Source organism: Pocillopora damicornis, chromosome 13, assembly GCF_964200805.1.
Source record: "Pocillopora damicornis chromosome 13, jaPocDami1.2, whole genome shotgun sequence".
Classification (NCBI taxonomy): domain Eukaryota; kingdom Metazoa; phylum Cnidaria; class Anthozoa; order Scleractinia; family Pocilloporidae; genus Pocillopora; species Pocillopora damicornis.
Window position 1 is genome coordinate 20,003,922 of NC_142682.1, and position 27,128 is coordinate 20,031,049.

General features: G+C 40.1%; 3 protein-coding genes across 4 annotated transcripts in view; 1 reads left to right on the forward strand and 2 right to left on the reverse strand.

Annotated features, from left to right (window-relative positions):
- The window catches only part of LOC113664396 (protein mono-ADP-ribosyltransferase PARP14), a 30,831-nt gene extending 28,474 nt beyond the window's left edge, over window positions 1–2,357 (reverse strand). The window contains exon 1 of the mRNA XM_089191546.1: window positions 2,083–2,357. Coding sequence (XP_089047672.1) covers window positions 2,083–2,242 — 160 coding nt within the window. The 5' untranslated portion in view covers window positions 2,243–2,357. The remainder of the gene's footprint in view (window positions 1–2,082) is intronic.
- Window positions 2,358–4,530: 2,173 nt separating this feature from the next.
- Window positions 4,531–16,810, reverse strand: LOC113664479 (protein mono-ADP-ribosyltransferase PARP14). Of its 2 annotated transcripts, XM_027180077.2 has the most exons (13): window positions 16,130–16,810; window positions 15,433–15,545; window positions 14,861–15,014; window positions 14,060–14,314; window positions 13,317–13,586; window positions 12,963–13,232; window positions 12,350–12,592; window positions 11,349–11,585; window positions 8,656–10,955; window positions 8,187–8,408; window positions 6,215–7,829; window positions 5,748–6,068; window positions 4,531–5,399 (listed from the first exon to the last, which is right to left on the reverse strand). In XM_027180077.2, exons 1-13 carry the CDS (start codon window positions 16,290–16,292, stop codon window positions 5,116–5,118), a joined length of 6,447 nt encoding a protein of 2,148 aa, XP_027035878.2. In that variant the 5' UTR covers window positions 16,293–16,810; the 3' UTR covers window positions 4,531–5,115. The 2 variants fall into 2 exon arrangements, with proteins under 2 accessions (XP_027035878.2, XP_089047674.1); XM_089191548.1 differs by lacking the exon at window positions 14,861–15,014 and having other exon boundaries at window positions 16,130–16,360.
- A 313-nt stretch (window positions 16,811–17,123) lies between these two features.
- LOC113664835 (uncharacterized) lies at window positions 17,124–27,040 on the forward strand. The gene is made up of 6 exons (XM_027180459.2): window positions 17,124–17,441; window positions 18,977–19,059; window positions 19,416–24,423; window positions 24,899–25,144; window positions 25,433–25,835; window positions 26,325–27,040. The coding sequence occupies exons 1-6, from the start codon at window positions 17,222–17,224 to the stop codon at window positions 26,392–26,394; spliced, it is 6,030 nt and encodes a 2,009-aa protein (XP_027036260.2). The 5' UTR covers window positions 17,124–17,221; the 3' UTR covers window positions 26,395–27,040.
- Window positions 27,041–27,128: the final 88 nt, after the last annotated feature.

The window sequence follows — 27,128 nt, forward strand, 5'->3', positions numbered from 1 at the left end:
AAGACAAGACAAAAACGACCACAGAAGAAAAATTTGGAGACCAAAGCTTATTCAAAGAATTGTAAATTTGCGGCATAAAAGCGCAAAAAGAACATTCTTCTTGCATGTGCGAGACCGCGTGGTCGTTCAGCATGCTTGAATCGTAATTTATTAGCCGAATTCAGAGCAAGAAAATTGCGTAACCTTTTTTGCGCTGTCGTTAAGTACCCGGCAACCGCGTACGGTCTGAAATAGACTAAATACCCGGCATTCAGAAATTTCTACAAAACTTCAAGTGAAATGTTCTTTCAAACTTCACGAGAACATCAGATGTTTTCAGAGAAATGTCAAGCGATTCCAAAAATAAATTTGTTTTTTGAGCGAACATTCTCCCAGCTTGAGCATCCTATAGTATCGCTCGGTTGTCGACTAAGAAATTGTTCGCTTTTAATCAGACAGCCAGACACGGTCTCAAATGACTAAATGGCCGGCAGTTGGAAATTTTCACCAAAACGCCACTAAAAACTCCATAGAAACCTACTGAGTATATTCGATGTTTGTTTAGAAATGTCAAGCGATTCTAAGAATTGCGTTGGTTTTCTTAGTAGTCACACTTAACGTACCAAACATGTTATAAGGCTTGGGAGGTCACGTTGGTTTCGTCAATAGAATGTTGTCTTCGAGACCATTGTGGCGTGACAGTAATGGGACAGCTTCAAGTTCAGTAAATACGGAGGGAAACTATGCAGAAAACCTCTTATAAACTATTGAGAAAATCCAATATTTGTTTAGGTATCCCTAATGATTCTAAAATTATTTTGTTTTTTAGTGGATAAACTTTCCGAGCAGAACAGAGCACAGTCAAGACTTCTCTATCTGTGATACTAAGCATGCGGACAAGAAAAGACAACCACTTCATAAATAATTCGAGACCAAAGCTTATCCAAAGAATTGTTAATTTGCTGCCTAGAAACGCAAAAAGAAACAATTATTTGCATGTACAAGACCACATTTTAGTATACTTAAATCATTGTTCACTAGAATTCAGAGGAAATTGCGTGGATTGGTATTGAAAATTCTGAGAATTTTGCCTTCGGCGAAGTTATTTGATGTCGACTTTAAAATTCTCTATTTAAAGGTACTTTAAGACATATCAACATAATGTTCCTGATTTACCATTCGAAAAGTGAAGCTAAAACGTACGAATTTGTGGCATATACGAAGCTTGCGTGGTATATTTATTTCACTCGATTGTTGTTTAAAATTGCGTAGCTTTGTGTTGAAAATTCTAGGAATTGTACGACTTTGAAACAAAATTTTCCATTGAAATCAATTTTGGGACTTATCAACACTTGAAAATGATATTTAGAAGAGTTCCAATGTTGCATGCCTCAAGAGGAAAAGCTCAGTTTACCTTGTTCAGGAATAGTTTGCATCGTGTTTAAGAATGACCTATCTTGAACTCCAAAGCAAGTTTTGTTGCTCGAAATAGCTACATGCGCATTGTTTTGTCGAAACGACTATTATTTATCGGTTTTGGTTGTCATTTTGATCTTTTATAGGTCTTACTCAATCGGGATGGATCGGAAAAAACCGTCTTGAAAGGTTTGAAACCTCGCAGCCGACCAAAACGAAACTTCCAGCTAAAGTGAAACTGCTTGCGTTATGTCATTTATGCACCATAGTAGCTCCACAGAAATTAGGAAGGACATGCGGGCACGTCATGTCATTAAATGACATGGTAAATACGCTCCATGTAAACAGGAATGCCGCCTTTGTAGAGTAAGTCGCGCCCGAATTGTACCTGAAGTACATTCAGAAATAGCTCTCTGTGATATTTTGGATCAGGGAAACCCTCCTTACAGCTATATTATGGACAAATTTGATCAATTATTACGATCAGTTAGTTTGTGGTGCTGCTTTTACGGCAGAATTAGGGGACATCTGGAAACATTTGAAAGTGAAAGAGGAAGTTTCGTACTGAACATCAAAAGCGAATTGAAATTATGATTAAACCTCTTTAAAAAAGGGAAACTTAAACCACATCGCGGAGGGAAAGATAAATAAATTTAAACAGATCATTAAAAGGAAACTTCAACTCACCATCGCTTTCTTCGAATGTAATGACCGCTTCGCTTTCATTCAAGTCTACCGAGCTTATATCTCCACCTCCAGATTGTTTACGTGATTGGAAATATATCATTAATTCTTGCCTGGATATCTCTCTACCGATTCGAACGTGTAAAGTCCGATCTTTATCCATGTTTTCAATGGTATGGCATTCCAAACTTCGAAAAAAACTATATGATAGTCAAGGTCCCTATCATGCGAAACCGAAACTTCTCTGAAGCCCTGACTCTGGGTATTCGCAGAAATGTGAAATCACCCCAGAGCATCTTGGTTATGTCATCACCGGTCATGCGCGTAATCCTTCAGTGGACCATGAGGGATAAATGTGTTGCATGTCTTTAAAAATTAGGCTACTGGGAGGAATACTAGATAACAGAAATTTCCTTACGACAAAAATGTAATATCAATGAACTAACACCAACTAGATAGCTTTTCTTTCAATTCCTATGAGCTCCTTACGAAGCATAACGAAAAAATCAGAAGGGTCCTATCCTACAGCACTGCAAATTGCTCAGGCTCCAATCTCCGGGAATTCGATGACAAAATTAAAATTCTAAGAAGAGCGAAAAACATAAGTGACTGTATGTGCAGACATCCACTTTCGTTCCCATGCCATCATTCTCCCACTTGGCCGATGGCAGCACAGTGCAAGGGAATCTGAGTAACCCAGTAAAAAGTGCCAAGAGTGGCCATGAAATTCGATGCGTGACTGCTAGGAAGTATGCCTTTCCGCTTCAGATTATCGCGTTTAACAGCCAGGGTATCAGCTTCGTCTCAGGGCAAAATATCGACTCCATAAGCATCAAAACGAACGGTAATCTGATACAATTTCAGAGTAACGTGTACTGGTGGTTAAGTGTAGCAACTACAAGTGGATTGCGCGACATGTCACGCTAGTCCATTAGAATCTATCGGCCACGAGGTCACAAGCAGGACACAGCGGCAAATGAATGGTTTGTAGACGAATGCTGGAAGGAAGTCTTCACCCACGATAGCAAAAGTACATCTCTCTCAGGATCGCGCCAGGTAGTAAGATCGGCTCTCGTGTGCGGTCATCGTGTCCGTTTCCAGATCCCGCAGTGGAATTACCTTACAGCAGAAGCTGACAATCTGTTCTTGAGAAATTCTCACGTGACAGCCTAGGCTTTACACCTTGTTCCTTCTGTTGACTAATGTCTGTACTAGAGTGACACAATGAGTAGTTGATGAATAAAACGTGAATTCACATGAAAACCAAACTGACTGATTAAGTATACTGACATTGAGCTGAGTGTTGTGTTTGACCTCAATTAACTTGATTTGATTGAAGCGTCTGAGAGTTAGCAAAGATCCTGTGTATCGTTGACAGGTCTTGATGGTAAAAAATGCATAAACACCTTTATTTGAAATGCGCGCTAAACTGTCTACATTTCATTATGGCCTTGACTTTATCATCGAACATAGAGAGCTCCATTTAATGTTGGCGGTTTACATTGGCTAATACTTTTCCGGCCCCGTCTTGCCTAGACCGCTCTTGCCCATTTAGCTATTCTTCCTCAAGCTTCGGCCGAACCGGAAGACATATGAAAACTAACCTGACCTAAAGAGACTTCCACGTATTTAAGCATTAAAACTTGAATTAAACGCGTTATCCCCTGCCCCCCCCTACTAGGTTTGCTCTTGTCCCCAATGTCGTGTTATTGTTCTCGGTTCAAATATCTGGTGGATGTGGTCACCCCAAAGGCCAAATTTTTTGCATGAGTTCATGGAGTTATCGACATAAGTCAAAATGGCGTCTGTCATCGGACTGTAGGCTAAAATGATCTGGCTGGGTTTTACTTTTTTCCGCACCATCCCTGATAAAAATAAACCCTTGAGGACCGCACAGACGAAGGGGAAATGTGCGGAAGAAAACTAAGTTGGAAAGAAAAAGGCGTCGAGGTCTTAAAACCGACATGACAAAGATCCCAAAGATCGATTAAAAAATATTCCATGGGACCGTATGCTAAAATAGTCATGGTGTTTTTTTCTTCTTTTTGCTCCTTTGTTGATCAAAATACATCTTTGTGGACCTCACAGACAAAGAACAGATATGCTGGAACTGAATGAACGGGCCTCAAAGTCTTAAAATCGATGAGGACAACAAATGGATTTATTTTGTTGCGTGGCGTAAAGAATGTCAATGATGTCTTCAATTAATTTTGCATATTTTACACATCTTTGGCGGCTGATTAGCCATGTGTGATGTTTTTACATATTTTATTGGATTTGACCTTTTTTTGTTACGCCTTGACGCAATTTCGAATTCGAAATTGCTTACCATGAAAAGAGCCAATAAGGAAAATAAAAAAATAACAGTGTTTCCTTGGAAATCTAGTCATTCCATGGTATACTAGGGACACAATGCGCGAAGGCGTGTTTGTGAAAAACTCGTCAGGAGAGTTTCAGTAATAAACTTTATTTCACGTAAATAACTTTTCACTTGGCATGAGTGTTCACTGACAACTGCATGCGAAAGTGCCTAATTACAAATTGACGATTTGCTTTGAACCACTGTTTATTGTAAGATACCCCTTATGTTATCACGTTTACTCGGGGGATCATGGAGCAGATACAAGAAATGACAAAATTATAATCATATATTGGGCGGCACTAAAAGGTCAGACTAAAACGCACTTTAAATAATGAAAAATAGGCTCGCCATCACGGAATGGGTAGTAAGGTCAACGTTAATTAGGGTTAGAGTACCAGGAGTACTCAACAAGACTTACATCTTTTGTCGCCCCATATGTATTTACATCTTTCCTAAAAACCATAACAATATTGATCAGCACCCAACATTACTTCTAGTTCGTAATATCAACTATTTTTGCTAGATTGGAACTACATCGGTAATTTGACCTTGATAATCCTTCTGCCTGATTCTCTCATAGAAGCACTCTCAAATTCAAGAAAAAAAAAACTTTCTCCCCCTAAAGAAAAGGAACAATACTGGTTATTCAAAGTTTCCTAACGACTTTTTCTTACTCATTTGAAAGTTATAAGATAATCTGGATAACACTGGTTATCGTAGAACACAACGAATATGGTTGGATTTGTGGGGTTATCCACAACAGTATCATAAGCATCTGTAGCGTCACTTCCCTTGGGAGGCGGAGTTATCATTCCCTGCCGTCCTTTCGTGTATTCACCGGCGAGGACACGTGCAAGATACATGTAACGGTTTCCTGTCGCATCAGGTGGTGAATAGGTTGTGCTTGCTGAATAGGATGCATCTCGAGCAAAGTAAACACCATTTCCATACACAGTGGCTAAAAATAAGAGAACCAACGGGTTAATTACAACGTCTTTCTTCTTGTGGGCATTTAATTAATTTTTTTCTTTCCGATAACATGAAAACATTCCAGGCTATTTAAACGCTAAATCGAGTCTACTTGGGTTCGCAATAGATGTCTAGAACAAGATGATACGACATTTTTTTCTAACTTTCAAATTCGAGTGATCACCAAAAGTATTTACAATAAGGAGGACACAATTATCTTGAAGTGCGTCAGTCGTGGAAGATTACTTTTTAATCCCAAGTAGTTATTTTTTACAGAAAATGAAGAAAAAAATCATCTTGGTATAAAATTTCAAATAACAATGAACTTAATAATTACCATTTTTGCCACAGTAGCTTCTGTTAAATCCGAATTTGCTGATGGTGGGGCAGCTGCTTCCCGCCGTTCCATGGAAGAGTAGTTTTTCATTGCTACCTTTTTTATGTTCCATCTGGTCCCGTCTGACCATGTATTGCCGGTACAGGACAGGGTTTTGTACCCTTTCGATCTTGATAATGTTAACAGTAGACGTCTTACGCACTTCTTCTACCACCTTTTTGTACTCGCTCGCGTTAGGGTCTAATAGCACTAGGTGTACCTCTTTCTCTTTTCCAGAGCCATCCTTTGGGTGCACATCCCACTCTAAGGGTAATGGAACACCTGATTGAAAAGATTTGATCTGACTTGAAATTCATATCAATTAGCACAGTTCAATGTACAATACAGATAGCAGTTAAAACGACTTTGATATATAGGTGTGCATAACTGTAAAATACGTATTACTTTTCAGTTCAGCTGCACTGTACCTTTCCCAATCTCTTTTCGAACGACGACTCTCACTTCTCCATCGTCGAGGCAGGTTTCCTTCATGTCCTTGAAAACAATTTTGCATTTTGCATCATCGATTGCTACAATAACGGAATCTTTTCCCTCGCCAAAGGCTTCTTCAATCTGCAAATTAATGCTGGGCTCATAGGGCTCTGGGGTTTCATCATCATCGCTGTCATAGGAGAACCACTGTACATTTTTGGAAAGGAGCTCACCAACACCTCTCGTGTGATCTTCCTCGATCTTCTGGTTGAGTACTTCGTAAATTGTAGTGGCCACCTCAAGAACGTCTTCTGCATCACCTCTTACAGATATGCGACCAATGGTCTGCTCGATATTAACATGGACGTCGTATTCAGCTTCCAATTTCTTTATTTGTTGTGTTTGCTCCTTTGAAAGGTTACAAATTGCTTCACGCTCAATTACTTTCAGCTTGCAGTGATCAGCCACATCCTTTTCTATTTTCTTGATGACCGCGTCGATGTCTTGCTTAATGCTTGCGAAAATTTCTATGTGGCTGAAAGGCTTTCCTTTTCCGTGAAACATGCGCATCGATGGCATTGAATGTGAAGATGCTGAGCCACTTCGTCCGAATCCGAACCACCCAGCAAGCTTTGAGAGAAAACCCGTCCCACCTTTCGCAGAAGATAAGCTCTCTTCCATTGCAGTTTGGAACACAGTTAACATGTGGGGCTGATAGATTACAATGCGAATTAGAGCAATGGATACAGGTTCCTCTCGCGCAAACTTGAAAATAGCAGCCATCATTCCCTCTGCAGCCTCTTTGGCATCCTTATTGATATTACCTGTTCCAACAGCTGGAAATGAAATCGAGGTCAATCCAGCCGAATCAGCTTTTCGCAAACACGTCAAAATGCAGTCACTTATAGAACGCATGCTCATGCCGTAATCTAGAACCATGTGGTAAATTTTTCTCACTTGAAGCTTTCCGGCGCTAGAAACCACCACAGAGCCTGGCTTCTGGGTCCCCATAGCTGAGCATTCTGCTTGAATAGTTGATCCTCCAGCAGCTAGGATAGCCTTTCCTACACCACCCCCCATTGCAACATCGAGCTCGCTGTTCGATAAGGTAGCGATTGCATCAGTTACTTCTTTTGTGATGTTACCAGTCTCAGCTTGAACAACAACATTGCCAATAATTATTTCGGGTTGGGAGGGGTTTAATATTACAGGCTCTTCCCCCAAGGCATCGTCAACATCATCAAGGGTATCTACATTAGATCGTTTGGCGCCACCACTGCTCCAACCTCGACGTTTCTTCTTTCCATCTTTCGGATCTGCTGTTCCCACTGGTGGCTGCGGTGGAGTTGAGCCTACACCACCTCTTTTTTTCAGTTCGGTCTGGAAGGCTTGCACCGATTTCAAATCTTTATCATACACGACCAAATGGACTTCTTTCAAAGTGCTGCTTGGATTTTTCTTACTGAAGGATAATACTTCATCAAAGGAAGCTGCAGCCACGCAATCACGGGGAAAGTTGAGGTTCCCAGTCCCAATTGCGGGGATGGAAATTGTTAAGAGACTCCTCTTTTGAGCTTCTTCGAGACATTTCTTTATGATACTCCGGAGTACCTGTAGTTAAGATATTTACTCTTCAAAATACTTGTACCTTACCGATGATTATAACTATGGTGTCTTTGTTAAATTTGAAATTCTTTTGCACTTGAAATATCCGCACAGATGAACTCAGAAACTGTTTGAGGGCGTTTTTGCAATACAACTCCCTCTATTTTCGTTCAAAAAGTGCATTTTTCAACTCTGTAAATCTTAGCCTATATGAAATTAATGGGAAATGGACCGTACTCCGTAAAAGAATCTGTTTGAATGGTAGGGGGCCTCTTCTATTTAAGGTAGACGGGTAAGTGGGTAATAATAAGCTGACTTATCAAATCTTTTATTACCAGAAAAAAATATGATATTTGTGCTTACCTTCTCGCCCGCTCCGTTCTCCCATCCGGCGGATGAAGTATGGAAAACGTGCTTGCACGCAAGATTTGCCCCGCTTGTAACCACAATCTCCCCGGTATCTACCTTGCCAATCAATTTACATTCTTGTTGTAGCTTGGGACCAGCAGCGGCACTCAGGGCCCTTGCACTTGCGTTCTTACTTAGATCCAGATCCGTCGAGGTTGAGTTGACGATAACATCAACCTGAAGAAAGCCAGCAAGATATCAAATTCAGTTCATTAACAACTTTTCTAAATTTTATCCATAAGCAAAGTTAGATGGACACGGGCTGTTTGAAACGGTCCCGTAAAAGCTTTATGCAGGAGCATACCCCAAGGATGCTTGATTCATTTGGATACGTTTGAGACCAACTATAATCATATAATCGGTTTTTTTCTTGATAAAATTGAACGTGGAATCAATCTAATTCGAAGAATATAATGTGTCTTACTTTTTCACTTGTCATATCACCAATGACAAGAACCAATTCTAGACCTTCAGCGGTCTTCATAACATTTGGAGCGGTATTGGAAGAAACTGTTGCTGAGGAAATATCCAGGATTGATGTGGCTCTTTCTTTCTCTTTTTCTTTCCTTTTAGGGCCTGTAGACGATTTATAATTGGGATCGTTAAGAAGTTTAGAATCCATCTCATTTGCTATGGCCTTTACGACGCCATCGTCGATACTGGTAAACTGAACCTCGGACAGGAGACAACTCGGGTTTTCTCGAAAAAAAGCCAGCACAGATTCTACCATAATTTGGGCGCACAGTTCACGTGGAAATTCAAAGACGCCTGTGCCAATGGCAGGAATGGCTACTGAGTTATAGCCTTTCGCAGCGTCTAGGGCATTCTCCACCGCATAGCTTAAAATCTTCTCCTCTCTTGGAGTTTTCCCCATCAATTTTTCCTGTGCTGCTTTTTTCCCCCATTGTGGCCCCACAGCATGAATTACTTTTTTAAAAGGTAGTTTTCCTGCAGACGTGACAGCCACTTGGCCGTCCAATATTGGTCCTGTATCAATGACAAATCGATCACACTCTGCCTTGAAGGCCTCTCCCGCTCTTTCATAAATGGCTTTTGAGACACCACCCACGTGATGAAGCTTTGAGTTAGCAGCATTAACAATCACATCCACGTTGCGATCGCAGATGTTATCTTTGAACACCAGAATCCTTTTTCCGTCCGGGGTAAGAAGGTCGCACAAACTCTCCTTCTTTTCGGCTTTCTTTTCTTTTGTCACTTCCTTTGCGTCATCTCTGCTTGGTTTGAAGTATTCAATTACGCACTTATTTTCATTCTCTAACATGCCCAGTAATTTTTTTCCTTTGCTTCGATCAAGCACTTTACTCATCCCAGGTTTGCTGACAGGCATCTTTTGACTTTGAACTTTAGATGCCAGATCTTGAATCAGTTCCTTAGCATTGTTAACTCCACAGCTAGTACCTGAGACAACCAAATGATCTTCATCTTCATCTGCCAAACCCTTTATTTGCGTGGAATATTCTTTCAGTTCCTCTTGTATTTGCTGAAGTTCCTGTTCGCGGTACTTCACAAGAAATCGGTGACAACCTTTTGGAAGTGTCACAAGGCTAAAGATAATGGTATTTTCTGTGAGGAAACGCTTGACAGCCTTAACAGCAACCGAAACATCCTCCTTTACGCCCACGAGGTAAATCTTCTTATTGCCTCTATCAAATGACAGTGTTAAAATGCGTTTTTCTGTTATTTCTTTTTTCAGCTGATGCCACTTTCCATTTTTCTCTAACTGAACTTGATCTTCATCCAGGTCAACGCATTCCTCAACTATCAAAGTTTTCACTAAATCGTGAGCTTTCTCTGCGACATCAATTTCCGTCCCCATTACCGATAAATCTCCGTTTTTCTCGTCAAAGGCTATCATGGCTTGTAAATTGTTGGCCGTGAACATATCTCTTATGAATGCCTGACAGGGCGTACTTCTAAGCAAGGAGACGGCATTCTGTGGTAGGTTTAGCTTCAATTTTGTCATTTTGGCAACTGCCTCCCAAATAGCTGCACTCACCTTATGGATGATTTCAGGAGGACTTCGAATTTGAACCTTTCCCTTTTGAAGTAGAATGGTGACTTCAATTTCTTCATGTCGACTTTCCAGTTCCTTGGCGAATTCGAGATTTTTTAAGAACTGCAAGTGCATATATGGAATAGACAGTGTACTTTCTAATGTCGATGCCTCTCTCCTCAGCCTTTTGTCAATCTCCTCCATCACCCCTTCCAATTCTTCGGCAACATCCTCGACATCTTGCTTCTTCCCAACGAAAAGGATGACGTGCTGCTCAGGGATATGATCAATTCTTAGCTTTTCTTTCGCTGAACTTTTACTTTTCTTGAAGTTTTCGACTACATAATCCCAAGCCTGCGGAGGAACACGCGTAGAGCTTTTAACAAACTCAGCAAGGAAAGAAGCAATAGCCTCACATGCCTCATCGAAGCTGCACTTATCTCTTGAGGCCTCATCTTTGGGTAGGACCGTGACGCTGTCGGTGCTTTCTATCCAGGTTATCTGAACACCATACCTGTTTTGAACTTCTGTCAGATCAGCTTTGCAGTGTTCAAAAATGAACTGCATTTTAACTACATCTACAGCGATATTTTGCACCAGCTCAACATCAGCTTTAACTGGCTGAGGTTTTCCAAGTAAAGAGTAATAAGGCCTGACACCCAATTGTGCATTGCCAATGGAGTGACTCCTCGCCACGACATTTAGAACAGCTGAAAGAGATATTCAAAATGTTTTAAGGCTATCAGAAAAGATAGGGAAAGGCTACTGCTAAATGAATTCCTTGTGGGCCTTAGTTCTTCACTGCTGTATACTTTATAATTTACAATCATCTGAACCTGTCTTTAAGCTATCGACTGAAAAGCCAAGCTTCACAGAGTGGTTCCTGTTAAAGATGTAGGACTCGACTTTAATCGTATTTCCAGTGGATAAGTAGAACCACAACAGAGATCATGTAGATTGCTGATGGCTTCTTCGGACTGAATATTAGACGTTTCTTGATACTTCTGACAAGGATAATCGGGACATTTTATTTCAGACCAAAGGGAAAGTAACTGACTCTCTTTTTAATCCCTCTTTTTAATACGGCAAGTTATGTTACACACCTTTTGGGTCTTCGAAGTAAACCAACGCCCATCCTTCCTTTAGATTGAGCTCCACACTGCTTACTTCACCACCGTTGTTCTTTGGACTCTCGAAGTAATAGCGTACAGTATCCTCAGTAGTTGTTTCCTTGCTAAAACCCGATACTTGCACGCAGTGACAAACTGGAAGTTGCTCTACTACTGGGATTTTTCCCTCCAGTGGCTTCATGGAGATCATCTTTGCAACAGCTTTGTAATCTATATATTTACGGAAGAAAACGATATATAAATATTAAGAGCAAAAAGCTTCAGACTATTTCAAAACGAAACATAGAACTAGATTTGAAGCATCTTAGGAGTACACAAGGGCTATAAGAGCAGTCGGGCTGTTATTTTAAAAATTCAAAATTACACATCAGATTATATATCACTTTCATCGAATGATTGTGTATTAGTGGAGTAATTTCCTCTTCTAAAACGGGAGTAGAAGATTTTAACCGAGCCTATTTGATAAAACTAAAGCTGTAACAATGAGCTCGAGAACCTTAAATAATTCACCGGCTACAAAGGGTTAACGCTCAATGAAAAATATTTAAAAAAAGAAACAATGTTTAAGTTACGCTCGGGGACAACAATGTAAACGCTATGCATATTCCACTTCTACTAAATTAGGATACCGTATTTCTTAACAAATTCATAGAACGCTTATTATCTATAAGGATAATCCAGGTGGAGTGCACCTATTAATAAACTATTTACAAGTACTGATTCTGCTGTAGTTGAAGCTCAAATGAAGTGGCAATGGAAACAGGTTTTCTTTGCATCGACACATATTTAGAAAGTGAGGGGGAAGGAGAAGGGGCGGCTATTCGCGGAGGCGCTTGTTTGATATTATGGCCTCGGGGATGGGCGCTTGTTTGAAGGGAGGGCACTAGCCGTAGCGTGCGCGCTTATTCTAAGAAATACGGCAATATATCCCTTCCTGTTGTCAGTTGTGTTAGTTTCTAGTAATGTGAACTTACCATAGTCTTCATTGAAGGTAACAATTGCACATGTTTCATTTCCAAACTCAGCATTCAGGACATCCACTCCACTTACTACTTCCATGTAAGATTGAAGAGCGTCTGAGGTAGTTTTATCACTGAGGCCTTGCACAAAGAGTCTTCTCGTGTCCACGGGCAGTTTCCGTGCGGGTTGTTTGAGAGTAATCAAGAGATTCACTCCATCGTAAACAAGACTTCCTTTATTGATGACTCCACGAGCACCTTCAGGTAAGAAGAAAGATTAAACGATTTTCGTCAAACAGGCAAACACACAAACAAATGAAACAAGGCAAAAAACTTGTGCTACAGTATTAGATAATAACTACATATCATACATTTACGGAAATAATTACCACCAGTTCAATTTCTGTTTGTCAGTTTTCGATCCTAACTTGGACAAGCCGTCAGCCCGTTCGGTTTGATTGGGCGCGAAAAAGAAAAATGGAGACGGCTAGTTCAATTGAAATCCTTTAAAATCACTGTAAAATGGTGCTATTTCTCGTGGTCCTTTGCTATGAAAGTTAAGAGAGGATCCCCTCTTGATGTAGGTATAAGGTAACAGACAGGTGTATGAAATTTACTGCAGACTTACTTTCGGCTTCGGTAAAGGTAATGACAGCCGTTGCTTGGTCTGAATTAAAATCCACGCTCTCTATCTCTCCTCCCCCGGAACGCCGTTTGTTTTCGAAAAAATTCGAAATAGCGTCTTTGGTTGTTGTCGCAGCAAGTCCAGTCACCTCAATGGTACGTGACTCTTGTGCTTCTTTCTCGTTGCATGGTTCAACGGTTGTGCTACGAGGTGTGACAGTCAGTGCGGCTCCATCAAGAGTATGCTCACTGTGTCCCAAGACACTTTTTACAGCTTGGAAAGTACCAAAAGTTTATCATTATAAAACAGAAATTTTTGATATGTTAAGTTCAAACACTTAAATTTGCTCGTACTCACTTTCGGCCGCAGCGAAGGTGATAAAAGCAACCCCTCGGTCTGGAATAAAATTGACGCGTTCTATCTCTCCTCCCCCAGTACGCCGTTCGTTTTCGAAAAAGTTCAAAATTGCATCTTCAGTTGTTTTCGGAGCAAGTCCAGTAACTTCTATTGTTCGTGATTCTTGTATTCTTACTTTGTCAAGCGAGTCAGTTGCTGTGTTGCTGGGCATGAGACTCAGTGTGGCTCCATCGAGAATGTGCTGACCATGTTGTAACACACTTTTTACAGCTTGAAATGCAACAAATGATTACCATTGTGGGAGAAACAAAAAATAAAGAATCCTTTTACTGTTAATGATCCACTCTTTGGAATACAAAATGATGAAGAAAAAAAAAACTTAACTTAAAGAGGCTCAGCAGGTTCTCTGACCCTTTCATTCACAAGATCTTATTAGTAATTCTCCTTACTGTCTGCCATACAATTGTTACGATGTTATCTCTGGGAATTCGGCATTGGATCAACTAATAAATAAATATCCCCTCATTGATGATTTTCCTTATTCTTAGTATTGTATTGATATTGTAAGGAGAAATTCTGTCTCGGTCACTTACTCATGGGAGTTAAATAGTTAAAAATTTAATGTTACCGAGAAATAATTTTTCTCAATATCCGACATATTTCTGCAGGATGGTTTCTTTTCTTGACAGCAGGAGCCCTTATAAGAATTCAAAATGAAAGTCACCCTAAACCAAATTATTTACCTTCAACATCTTTGAATGTCACGAAAGCTACATTTTCTTCAGGTCGGAGATCCACAGCCTCTACCTCTCCACCCCCAGAACGCCTCTCGTTTTCAAAGTAGTTGGAAATTGAATCTTCTGTGGTCTTTGCAGCGACGCCAGTTATCTTGATAGTTTTGCTTGTACTTTCCGCATCATCAAGTAATTCTAGACTGACATCAAGAGTAGCACCATTCAGGATATGCTGCTTATCATGCTTGACAACATGTTGTGCCACTAAAGAGGATACGAAATGAAGTAAGTGTAGAGAAAATCGAAGAATACAGATTTTAATCCAACAGCGACAACAACAATTGCTCTTTGTTTTGAAAAGAAAACCTCAGACAGTGTCAAAGAAAGCAAATCTCAGAGAGAGCAAAGCATACATTCTATAACTTAGCTTAAAACATTTCCTCTAGTCATCTGACCATGGTCGTATGAGTCTATCATGGGTAAAAAGGGGACGAAACGTCACCCAAAAATCTCACCGTTTCATTTTTTCAGCACTTAAACCTTACTGCATGATAAACAAGTTACGAAGTGATCCTCGAAAATAATCAAATAGCAGAAAAAAACAAGCTTTCAAGAAGGCAGTCTTCAAAAGGATTCGAACTCGTGCCTGCTGCAAAATGTATGGACGACACTTCTAACTGATTCAGAAAGACATATGTTTAAAGTAAGGCAAATTTTTTAGTCGGCTCTTTGTTACGAAATTACACAATTGATTTCTTGAGATGAGTTCATCGCCTGACTTTATGAAGGTGAACATTACAACTAAGTTACCCTCAGATGACTCAAACTTCACTCGTGCTACACTGCCTTCGATTTTCACTTCCTCTACGGCGCCACCTCCCGAACGCCTTGTGTTCTCAAAGTAATTCAAAACAGTATCCAAGGTTGTACTTTGAGGAAGTCCTCGAACGATCATAACACAGGTCTGCAAGAGCGCGAGAGATAACTGTGACCAAAGAAAAATTGCTTGAGGAAATCAAATGAGGGGGGGGGGGGGGAGGGGGGAGGAGAGAGAGAGAGAGTGGGGGCGAATAGCGAAACCCAGACATTAAACAGATGAAGGTAAGAAGCACCATAGGCAGTGTTTATGGTCTTCATAGTGTCCAGAGGTTTTAGTTTACCGGCTTTAATTAAACCACCAAAACACTATGGACACTATTTGATGTTTAATTTACAAGGGAAAATCTATTGGAAACATTAAATATGATTTAAGAAATCGGAGCATCGTCATATACAAGTGAATCGAGCCTCTGAGAATTCAAAAAAGGACTCATCGATTTAGCGATGCTTTTTCCCGAGATTAAAATCAGTGAACTCCTAAAAGGTTCACCCAAGGGTCTGACCTGATTAACAGATGTGTCCTTTGCATGGAACTCTTCATCAAATGCACGATATGAAACTTCCACTTTAGTTCCATTTAAGGTATGTGGCGCTCTTCTTACGACACTCTTTGCAACTGCAAAACAAATAAGAAAAAATAAAAAGGCAATAAATAACTTAACACAGTGAACAAAGAATACACCAAGCAAACATCAGACTACTTATATTTAACACTAGAATATTCCCTTTGCAATATTCATGCATGATTCTTGCGAAAATTTAATTATGATCATTGATATTTTATGTAAAGTTGAAACACAATCTCAATAATAATTAAACAAGAGCGCAAGTGTTTGGAAATGAATGAGCCAGTCACGCATGACCCTTTGTCAGGATATACTTATGCTTTGGATTTTGTTATAATCATTATAACCATATAATGAATGCTACGTTGTCCTTGCCCTCCCCGAAATTTGTTTTTATGATGCACGTTTGAGCCGCTGTTTTAAAGATCTGAATTCGGCGAAATCCGGAAACATTTGAAGGGAAAAGCTGAAGTTTCGCACTCGAAAGAACAGGCATGAAATCATGAAATTCGAGTGACCTACATTAAATCCGCACTTCTTTGAACAAAACACTAATTAATAATTACAGTTGTGGTTGATGACGCTATCATGGTCATAAGCTGAGAGAATGAAACAAAGGGAAATTCCAACTCACCATCGCTTTCTTCAAATGTTATGACCGCGTCGCCTTCCCTCAAGTCCACCGAGCTGATATCTCCACCTCCGGATTGTTTACGTGATTGGAAATATATCATTAATTCTTGCTTGGATATCTTTCTACTGATAGCTCGAACGTGTAAAATCCGACCTTCGTCCATGTTAAGATGGTGTGCGTATCTAAACTTCGAAAGGTAAATGTGAGATAGATTTGTCCCGCATCGTGCGTAACCGAAACTTCTCGCAGGCGCGGATTCCAAGAATCTGGAAGGATGTCAATTTCCGACGAATTAAACGTATCGATGATGTCATCGTCTGTCACGCAAGTAACCTGTTCAGTGGCCTACTGGGGTTAAAACAAACTGCATTTGTCTCTTAAATTAAGCTATTTGAACAAATAGATAAATGTGATTTCTCTACCACTTACATGTAAATATGGTATAACATAAATTGGTTAAAAATTTATCTGGTTTCCCTCTAAGATTCTTGCAGAGAATTGGTTAAATATTTCTCTCATTCGTACTCTATGATCTCTCCGACCCACTAATACCTCGGACATGCAAATTCCGGTCTTCTTCATGTTTACAGAGGTATAACTTAATCTTTCTACAATTTAAAAACCGAAATAAGCTGAAAAAAAAAGCGAGTTCCGCGTCAGGCGAAACCGAAATTGCTCGTCAGTGCCGATTCTTAGAAATCGTTGGGAAAAACCCCTGCATGATATTTCGATGACGTCACTGCCTGTCACGCATGTTTCTTTCAAGGGACTAAGGGTAAGGTAAGATATTTTAGCTTTATAAAAATACGAGCTAAACGGTTAAAAGACGGTAATTTCCTCCGTAAATAAACTGAGTATCAACTAAACAAGTTAGGGCAATTCTCATTACATTTAAAACTTGAAGGAAAATGTTAACTAAATGAGAACAAAAAAAACATTTTTCCCTCTCCCCGTCAAGGTCTTACCCAGCCCCTAGACGATTTGTTGCTACGGAAGTTTTAGGGAATTCTTGGAAAGCGTGTCAGAGACACACAGTGAAGCAATCGTGACTTCAAGACAGATCGTCAGACACCAATCTGTGGCGACGCTATCATGGCAGCGAAGCCAATTTTCGTCGATGAGCCATGGAATCCACAGCCTAGAAATACAACTGTCGCCAACAGAAGTGTCATTATTAAAAACCTATCACCCTCGACAAGCAAGGAGGCGATAATCATTTACTTTCAAAGGCGAAGAAATGGTGGAGGTGAAGTCGACGATGTTTGCTTACGAAGCGAAGGTGTAGCAGTTGTTACATTTGAAAAAGAAGAAGGTTGGTTAGATCTATTGATTTTGAAAATCATTTCGATCGACTTCAAACCGCAGTCAGCTTTAGTTTAAACACCGATAACTGCGACACTTTCACGGAGATTAATTGTCGATCCATGACGAAATGGCTCGATTAGCTATTAAAATATCGAAGTCACTTGCTTCGTTCCTTTACTCAGAGTTGGTTTGATTCGAGGTGTTTGAATGTTCTCATCACTTTCAGCGGCAATAAACACCATCGAAAACGGAAGTTCGCTGAAAACGAAAATTTCGAGACAAGCGCTACAAATTTCCCTCGGGAAAGCCCCTACACTTACAATGTTTAGCAGGTCTTGGGAGTCGAATATGTAATCATCGTATACATTCCTTTATGATGTGATGTGGCGTGTAATTTAAAGGAAGGAATGATCAATGATCGCCTGGCTTAGAACCAACTGGTGAAATATTCAGGTTCACTACAAACAGCTTGCATGAAAGAATTTGCATACATAAGAAACAATTGGAAATATTACTACAAAAGGTGTCACGATCCTTAAAGAAAAAAAGTAATAAATTATCGAAGGTAGAACTTATGAACAGAACAGATTAACCTAGAAACGCGTTTGCTACAATCAACATTTTCTCCAAGAAATTTAACATATTCTACCAATCAAGCGAATGTCGAAATTAAAGAGAATTTAGTAGTATTTGTGTTTGGATAACCACAATACTAACTGTTTGACTGTTATTGCTCAAACGTTTTAAGTGGTAAGATTACGACAAAGACGGAGAGGGGAAGGGGGGGGGGGGTTGATCGCTGGTCAGGTTGGAGAGAAACTGCGATCACTTTGTTTGGTAGCGTTAGATATCTATACAACGAACTGTAAATATTTAGGCTAAATTCTAATCTGTCATGTCCTGATCAACAAAGCCTAGGGCTCTCTACGATTTTTGAGCAGGATTAGTTGCAGGCTAATCCCAAATAATTGATATGTGCGGTGTGCAGTGTAAAGAGTTTAAAGGCTGACGTTTCGAGCGTTAGCACAGACGAAGGACAAACGCTCGAAACGTCAGCCTTTAAACTCTTAACAGTGACCAATTTGCGTTTTCAACTCAGTTGATGACACTAAATTACCCTGTTATACTTTCCCACCAACGTAGCACTACAGTTTCTTTAGAAACTTGCCCCCTTTGCTCGTTTGCTAACAGAGATAACTGCTTTCAACAAAGCATTGTTTTGCGTTGGCTCCGTGCAACATCTCAACATCTAGAATCATGTAACATAATTAGTATAGTTCGTGGTTTCAGTTTAGTTTAATTAACGAGTTAATGATGTAAATCAGCTATTGTAAAGACTTTTGAGCGTGAAACCCTTACAATTAGCTCTGGCGACGGGCTGACGCTCGAAACGTGAACTTTAGAAATTTCTTTATGGTGACTAATATACGTTATCAACTCAGCTGATAAAAAGCAATGATTATCTTGTAATGGTCTGTAAAATGTTCCCCCGCCGCAGCACCATAGTTTATTCAGAAACTTATCCCCTTTAATTCCTTTCAGTCGCGGAGTCTGTTTTGACAAGAGTACACACCATAGATGGCGTTCAGGTGAAAGTGGAGCGAAATGTTCAATCATCAAACCAGGTATTTTACGCATATTAGATATAAAATGATATGCAATGAAACCGTAACAGACGAATTAGAGCACAAACTGGGTGAGGCGGGTAACTCGGCCGGAAGTCCATGCTGATGATGAAGATGATAACATTCCCTCATAATGTTTAAAGATTTGCTTTCTGAATTTATTTTCTACCAAAGGGAGGTGTTCAAGCTCTACCTTGTGTACTTTCATTCTATCGAGAGGAAAATTAAAGTCTGTTATCAAGGACGAACCGGTGATAAAATATTTATTAAACAACTGATAATATGTTGCACAGCTTAGAAATATGTCAATATAGGAATAATTTTTGACTTACTGCATGCATTACAACGCTTTCAAGGTGTTTGGCAAAGTGGCCGCCCGTCTCGATCCGCAACCATTAGGTTTAAGCTTCTCCAGTTTGGAAGAAATTCTACAATCTATCAAAGACAAAGCAGTAGTAGAGAGGAGAAGGATTTTCGACGGCTTTGTTGTGTCCGGAACATTTGAGGAAATAACAAAAGTCCGCAGCTTATTACAGAAAATTATACCGATCAGTAGTCATCAGGGAAAGAGAGAGCCTGTGCAAACAGACTGCAGAAAGTCAGTGTATCCGAATGCTATCAGAGAGTCTCCCCGAGCTGATAAACCTTTTTTTGAACCAGCCAATGGTCAAAAACATCCCAACAGAAACTTGACAGGGAAGGCAAACTTGAGAGAATCTCAAGGACGAGGATTGAATCAGCGCATAAACATGGTAAACAGCAAGGAGACAAACAAGGAAGAGGACAAATTAGTACATCCGGAGACATTAACCTATGGTTCTGCCGTTCCTTTATTCGACTTCCCTGGTGCTGAGAGCTCGCCTAGCATAGAACAGAAGCGCGAGTCGGTGAAAACAGAACTCCGAAGCAGAGGTAGAAATCAGTACCAAGCAAAAGCCACAAGGACAGAAGATTCAATGACGACAGCGGAGAGGAAAAGGAAAACAGATGAAGCTAGGAAACTTGAAGATGAATTAAAAAAATCTCAAATTTTAGGTGTTGGTAAACGATGGCTAAGCAGGGAAGAAGCAGAAAAGTTTAGTGACCTTGGAGGTCCCCAAATTATGGCCCAAAATCATAAACGTCCAACAGACATAAGTGATTATAAAAATACATTTCTTGATGAAAAAAACATCGATACCCGAAGAGAAATTCCCATTCAAAAAGTAGCTAATAAAGAAATTAGTGAGATGAGTCAAGGAACGACCACTGAATCCTCTGCAATAAAGAAAAGTTTTGTCGAGGAAGACCCAAATGAGAGAACAGAAAATACTGAACTGGTTATGGTTACGACTTCCGACGATGCTTCGGGGTCAACCTCAGAACCAGCCACATTCCCTTATGGCACTGAGCTTCGGAGCAACAACCAAAATCAAGACGAAACAAAGCCATTTGAAACTCTCTCGAGAAAACAACAGGGTGGTAATAACAATGGGCTCAGGGGTGTCAAAGAGAAGGGAAACTCTCCTTTAGACAGTGGAGGAGAAGCCGTGAGAAGTGACCACATCGAGGAAAATGATATGGATGAAACGCAACGAAATGAAATCTGTGAAAAACAAGTTCAACCGCAATCAAAGAACCCAAAGAGTTCAAATGAAAGTATAAAAGAACTGGAGTCCACAATTTCTAGGAGGGAGAGCAACCACATTAAATTCTCCACGGAAACTGGTATCACCGTCGTGTTGCTTGAAGGAGACATTACGAACCATCATGCAGACCTTCTCATACGTCCAACCAATCCATCGCTCTGTCACAAAGAGAGACTCCCAAATCAATTTCAGGACAGAGGGGGTACATTGTTAAAAGATGAATGCCAAAGGAGCACACAAGGCCAAGAAACGCCAAATTATGGCGAAGTATACTTTACTGATAGTGGTAATTTACCTTGCAAAGCTATCCTTTATGCAATTCTGCCTCTTTGGACCGAGGAAAAGAAGGATACGAAGGACCTAAAGCACTTAATCCATGTGTGTTTAAAGAAAGGGTTGATTTTGGCATCAGAGCATGGACACAGATCGGTTGCGTTACCGCCATTAGGACAAGAGGGGAATCCTATTCCAGTTCGTGTCTCAGCACAGGTGACAACTCGTGTCATCGCTTCGTTCAGCAGAAGCGTTAGTCCATTGCACAATGGAGTCACTGATTTACACATTGTGTGTAATGATGATGCCACTTTCAATGTATTTGCCAAGCAATTGAGAGAATTTTCATTTCGAGACAAACAACGACCACATTTCGTACAGGCTGAGGACAAAACAGTACCATATCAAAGCATTGGAAGATGTGGCACTGAACTCAAAACAGTCGAACTCTCTTCGCTGAAAGGGACACCTCGTCAGGAAAACCACAATACGACCATGTTACCAGTCTCTAAAACGGATTTAGCCTCACAACCAGCCTCACTTTCTCATGGCACAGAGAGCAGAAGAAACAATCTAATTCGAAACGAAACAAAGCCTTGTAAAGCTCTTCCGAAAAATCAACAAGATGATGATGATAACAGTAGGCTGAAGAATGTCAAAGAGGAAGAAAACGCTTTTCTTGAGAATGGAGGAGAAGCTGTAACAAATCACCCCAAAGACGAAACAATGTTTACTGAAGCGCTAAAACAAAGTGAAATATGTGGAGAAGAAGCCCACCAACAATCAAAGAGCCCCAATTCAGATGAAAGCATTGAAGATGCGGAGTCTTCAACAATTGTGGTGGGTAACAACCATGTTAAGTTCTCCACAGAAACTGGTATCACCGTCATGTTACTTAAAGGAAATGTAACAAGCCATAATGCAGACGTTCTTATTAGTCCTGCTAATCCATCACTTTGTTACAAAGAGGGACTATCCAGGCAGATTCAAGAGACAGGAGGCAGATCTTTAAAAGATGAATGCCTTATGATCACTCAAGGACAAAAAATGTTAAAATATGGAGAGGCACTTGTTACCGGTAGTGGTAATTTACCTTGCAAAGCTGTTCTTCATGCTATTCTGCCCCTGTGGACCGACGACAAGGAGGATAAGAAAGAGCTGAAGTGCCAAATCCACGCTTGTCTTAAAAATGGGCTTATTTTGGCATCAGGACACAGACACAGATCGGTTGCTTTCCCTCTATTAGGACAGGAGTGGAATCCCATTCCAGTTCAAGTGTCAGCAGAGGTGATCACTCGTGTCATTGCTACGTTTAGCGAAAGTGTTGGTCCATTACACAGTGGAGTTACCGATTTCCACATAGTATGTGAAGACGACGCCGCTTTCAATGTATATGTCAAAGAGTTGAGAGAATTTTCATTTCGAGACAAACAACGACCACATTTCGTACAGGCTGAGGACAAAACAGTACCATATCAAAGCATTGAAAGATATGGCACTGGACTCAAAACAGACGAACTCTCTTCGCTGAAAGGGACACCTCGTCAGGAAAACCAAAATACAACCATGTTACCAGTCTCTAAAACGGATTTAGCCTCACAGCCAGCCTCATTTTCTCATGGCACAGAGAGCAGAAGAAACAATCTAATTCGAAACGAAACAAAACCTTGTAAAGCTCTTCCGAAAAATCAACAAGATGATGATGATAACAGTGGGCTAAAGAATGTCAAAGAGGAAGAAAACGCTTTTCTTGAGAATGGAGGAGAAGCTGTAACAAATCACCCCAAAGACGAAACAATGTTTACTGAAGCGCTAAAACAAAGTGAAATATGTGGAGAAGAAGCCCACCAACAATCAAAGAGCCCCAATTCAGATGAAAGCATTGAAGATGCGGAGTCTTCAACAATTGTGGTGGGTAACAACCATGTTAAGTTCTCCACAGAAACTGGTATCACCGTCATGTTACTTAAAGGAAATGTAACAAGTCACAATGCAGACGTTCTTATTAGTCCTGCTAATCCATCACTTTGCTACAAAGAGGGAATATCTAGGCAGATTCAAGAGACAGGGGGCAGATCTTTAAAAGATGAATGCCTTATGATCACTCAAGGACGAAAAATGTTAAAATATGGAGAGGTGCTTGTTACCGGTAGTGGTAATTTACCTTGCAAAGCTGTTCTTCATGCTATTCTGCCCTTATGGACCGACGGCAAGGAGGATAAGAAAGAGCTGAAGTGCCAAATCCACGCTTGTCTTAAAAGTGGGCTCATTTTGGCATCAGGACACAGACACAGATCGGTTGCTTTTCCTCTATTAGGACAGGAGTGGAATCCCATTCCAGTTCAAGTGTCAGCAGAGGTGATCACTCGTGTCATTGCCACGTTTAGCAAAAGCGTCGGTCCATTACACAGTGGGGTTACTGATTTCCATATAGTTTGTGAGGATGCTGCAAGTTTCAAAGCGTTTGCCAAAGAATTGGAAGAATTTTCATTCCCACATAAACAACAAAAACATTTTGTGACAAGAAAATCACCGGATGAGATATTTTGTCAAAGTGCAGCTTTTTCGATTAGTCTTAAACCAGATTCAGTGCCTAAGGAAGATAATGGAGTGACCCAAATGGTCTCACCCAGAGAAGAAATTGTCACATCCTTAACTGAAATTAAATCAAGTGAAGAGCTATCCGCCAGGAACGAGGAAATGACAACGATCGAAGTAGATGATTTTACGAGGCCTGTGGAAGTTCGAGCGTTCGAAATACTGGAAGCAACGTCTGGAAGACGCTTACCTCAACTTGTTGGAGAAATATCGCAAAGTTTCCCTGATGGAGAGAGTATAAAGAGGGAAATGGGGGAGGAGTTGAAAAGGGATGAATTTGAAGAGCAGGTCACTGAAAACCATGATTTTGAAAAGAAATCTTCAGCACAACTACAACAGTCTACAGCTGTCGACCTGTTTTCTAAACGAGAAGAGATGGGACAACGCCACGCTCAGCGCAACATGAGACACATTACAAAGCCTCCTCCGTTATCAATGGGCAAGAAAACGATAGTTCGAAGGATTTCAAACTCTTCCTCTCTCCAGGATGGTGGCAGGATGTTAAAGGGTTTCATGTCACCCACTATTGAGGCCCTCATGAATGCCGATCTTCACCTTGGTGCTCAAGGATTAAAACTTTTGCATGACGATGATGGCAATGTAAAGAAAAAAGAAGACTTGGAGAAAAGCTTTTTGCTTGACTCACATGACGAAAATTGTTCAACTGCGTTTAGTGTTCCGCACTTAGATGGCCATCAGAGTGATGACAATATGCCACAAAATTGTGGAAGGAAAGTCGAAAAAATCCTAGATTCTGACATGGAGCTTGGAACTCTTGATATTTTGGAAACAACAAATCAAAACAGCCCCTCAGTAAGGGAGAAAGACGAAAAAAACGGATCCCACACGCTTCCTGAGAAAAATGGTAGGTGATAGACGTATAAAGTTTTCCTGGAGTTTAACTTAACCTTGACCCATCTAGTTGGTCTTAGGAAGTAAAATAAAAACTGAAAAAGTATCTGTGCCAAGTCATATTATACTAAACACATCAGGCGTGCAGCATAGTTAGGAAAAATGTTCCGGTTTGTATCGTACCTGGATAATGTTTCTTTTCAGGAAGAAAAGACCAAACTGGGTCTGATAGATGTTGGTTTTAATCAAATATATTTAAACATAAACATTCTCGATAGAAGTATTGGTGATTAAAGTGGCTCAAAATGGTTTACCTATTTCCAAAATTTTAAAGGAAACAGGCAAAAATATGTGATAGTATTAACTATCAAGGAATTGGTGTGATGAAAAACGAAACCATCTTGAGTTATCTTAAATGGAATAAGATTGACCCACAAGTCGTCACGTGTTCTAATTTTAAACTAATTATACATTTATCTGTTTCTTAGTTTCAGCAGAAACTGCACAGCTTCAGAGTGCCAGCATCCTCTGTGCTCTCTGCCAGGAAGCGGTGGATCAATTGGCCCCAGAAAATTCAAACACTTGTGAAAAGCACAAGTTCTGTTACGACTGTAAACAGAAAGCTTTCTCATATAGTGATGACTGTCCCGCTTGTGCGGATGCATATGGCTTGACAAACCTCAAAAGAGTTGACATTGCTACCCTCATACGTAGATCTGACCACGATACCAAAGGTACGTAAGAGACCTAAATTAAGATCCGTTGTTTAATTATCAGAATGTTGAGATGGATCGAACAGATAAGATATTAATAACTAGCCTCAGACAAAGCCGCTGTCATTCATTTTTTGAAGGCTCTTTTCTATGAATTATGTTGATTGATTTACTGAATTTTTCTTTGAGACAGTTTCCTATTGATTGTTAAGAATATGCCCAACCCTATGTCTATTTATTTGTTTTGATCTCTATATTTGTTAATTTTCACTTTCAATCTATTCATTCACTTTTTCGTTTCACATACAGACACTCATCCTTCCACATCCGACTCAATCCCACTCGTGGAACGCCCCAGCAGTGCCTACAGGTCAGTCGGTCCCCAAGGCAACCAGCCTCCTGGAGAAATGATGTGGAAAAAGTATTCGGAAGATCTTACTGGTTTCGAAGGTTATGGCACAATTGTTACAACTTTCACTTTCTATGATGGAGTCCAAAGCGCAGAACATCCAACCCCAGGCAAATCATACAAGGGCATATCGTGCATGGCCTACTTTCCTGACTCGCAAGAGGGAAAACAGGTTTTGAAATTACTTAGAAAAGCTTTTGACGCCCGCCTGGTATTTACAATTTCACAAACTGCTCCCGAAGAGTCCGGTCAGGTGGTGTTGGATGGATTAGAACTGAAGACCACAGCTGAAAGTTATTTCAGGTAAGGGGCTCAGTCAATCTGCTTGGGTCTTCATATCTGGGGGCCTTCGTTGATCCAGTTTGAATCAGGGTAGTTAAATATTATCAACTGGGTTGATAACGCAAATTGGTCACCGTAAAGAGTTTCAAAGCAGACGTTTCGAGCGTTAGCCCTTCGTCATAGCGAATCAGTCTCGTTCGTTTAGGAAAAGGTGAGGTATTTTCGGTAAAAAAAAACTCAGACGCAATTTCAAAAGAGTAAAACAATAGCGTAATTCAGCGACCTGGAGTTGTAGGGTTTACAAATGTTTCCTTTGTTCTCGTTTTATAAGTGAATTTCAACGAATGACTATGAAAATTTTCCACTTTACTCCACGAGATTTTTCGCTAGGTGTTGGTAAATATGATTGCAGGTTATATTTTGCTTTTCTTTGGAATTTTAGGCCATGTCAAATCTTGAAATATTCTCTCTTCTTAATTGTAATCCAGTTTTACCTCTATAAATCTTCAGGAATGGTCAGCCAGACGTCGACTATTTTTCAAGACTAAAAGGACAGTTGGCAGCTAAAGGAATTTGCTGAAAAAAAAAACTTCTGTTCTGCGGAACAGTGACTGAACTGATTTTAACTGCGTTATATGGTGTTCCTCTTAATACGTTTTTGAGGATTATTTTTAAGCTTTTTCCTTTGATTTCGCGGCCTCGTGCAGATGTATATCTCAGATTCTCTTTTTCCTTTTTATTTTGAGCTAGAACGAAAAAATCTAAATTAAATATTTTATTCACCGATCATATCTTAAAAGACAATGCAGGATCAACTAGAACGACATTTTTTTGGCTTTTCTGCATTGATTCGTTCACATGTCATCCTCAGCTCACTTGTACTTTTGTGCATTCTAAGAGTAAATAACGTAATTCGTAAAAATGATAAGTAATTATTACCCTGTATACCATAGCGAGTTAATTGTACGGAAAAAAAATCACATTGGAGGAAATTTATTATGTAGTTTGTTTCGTTTTTGGATCTAACGTCAGGTTGGTTTAGGCGTCTCTACACAAAACAACAAAACTAAGCAACATAACTTTAAAAGACCAAATCCAACAAAAAGGGAATAGCGATGGGTTTTTTCGCATCATAGAATTAATGTCAACACTTAAAAGGCATAAATTTTATACAATTTACCAAGTACATCATTGTCGAATTTTAATAAACTTGGAGGCTCTGCAAATTTCCTAGAGGTAATAACACTGAAGTGCGTGACACCTTATAATGACACCTGTGCAACTGTAACGCACGACAATTCTACTAAAATAAAC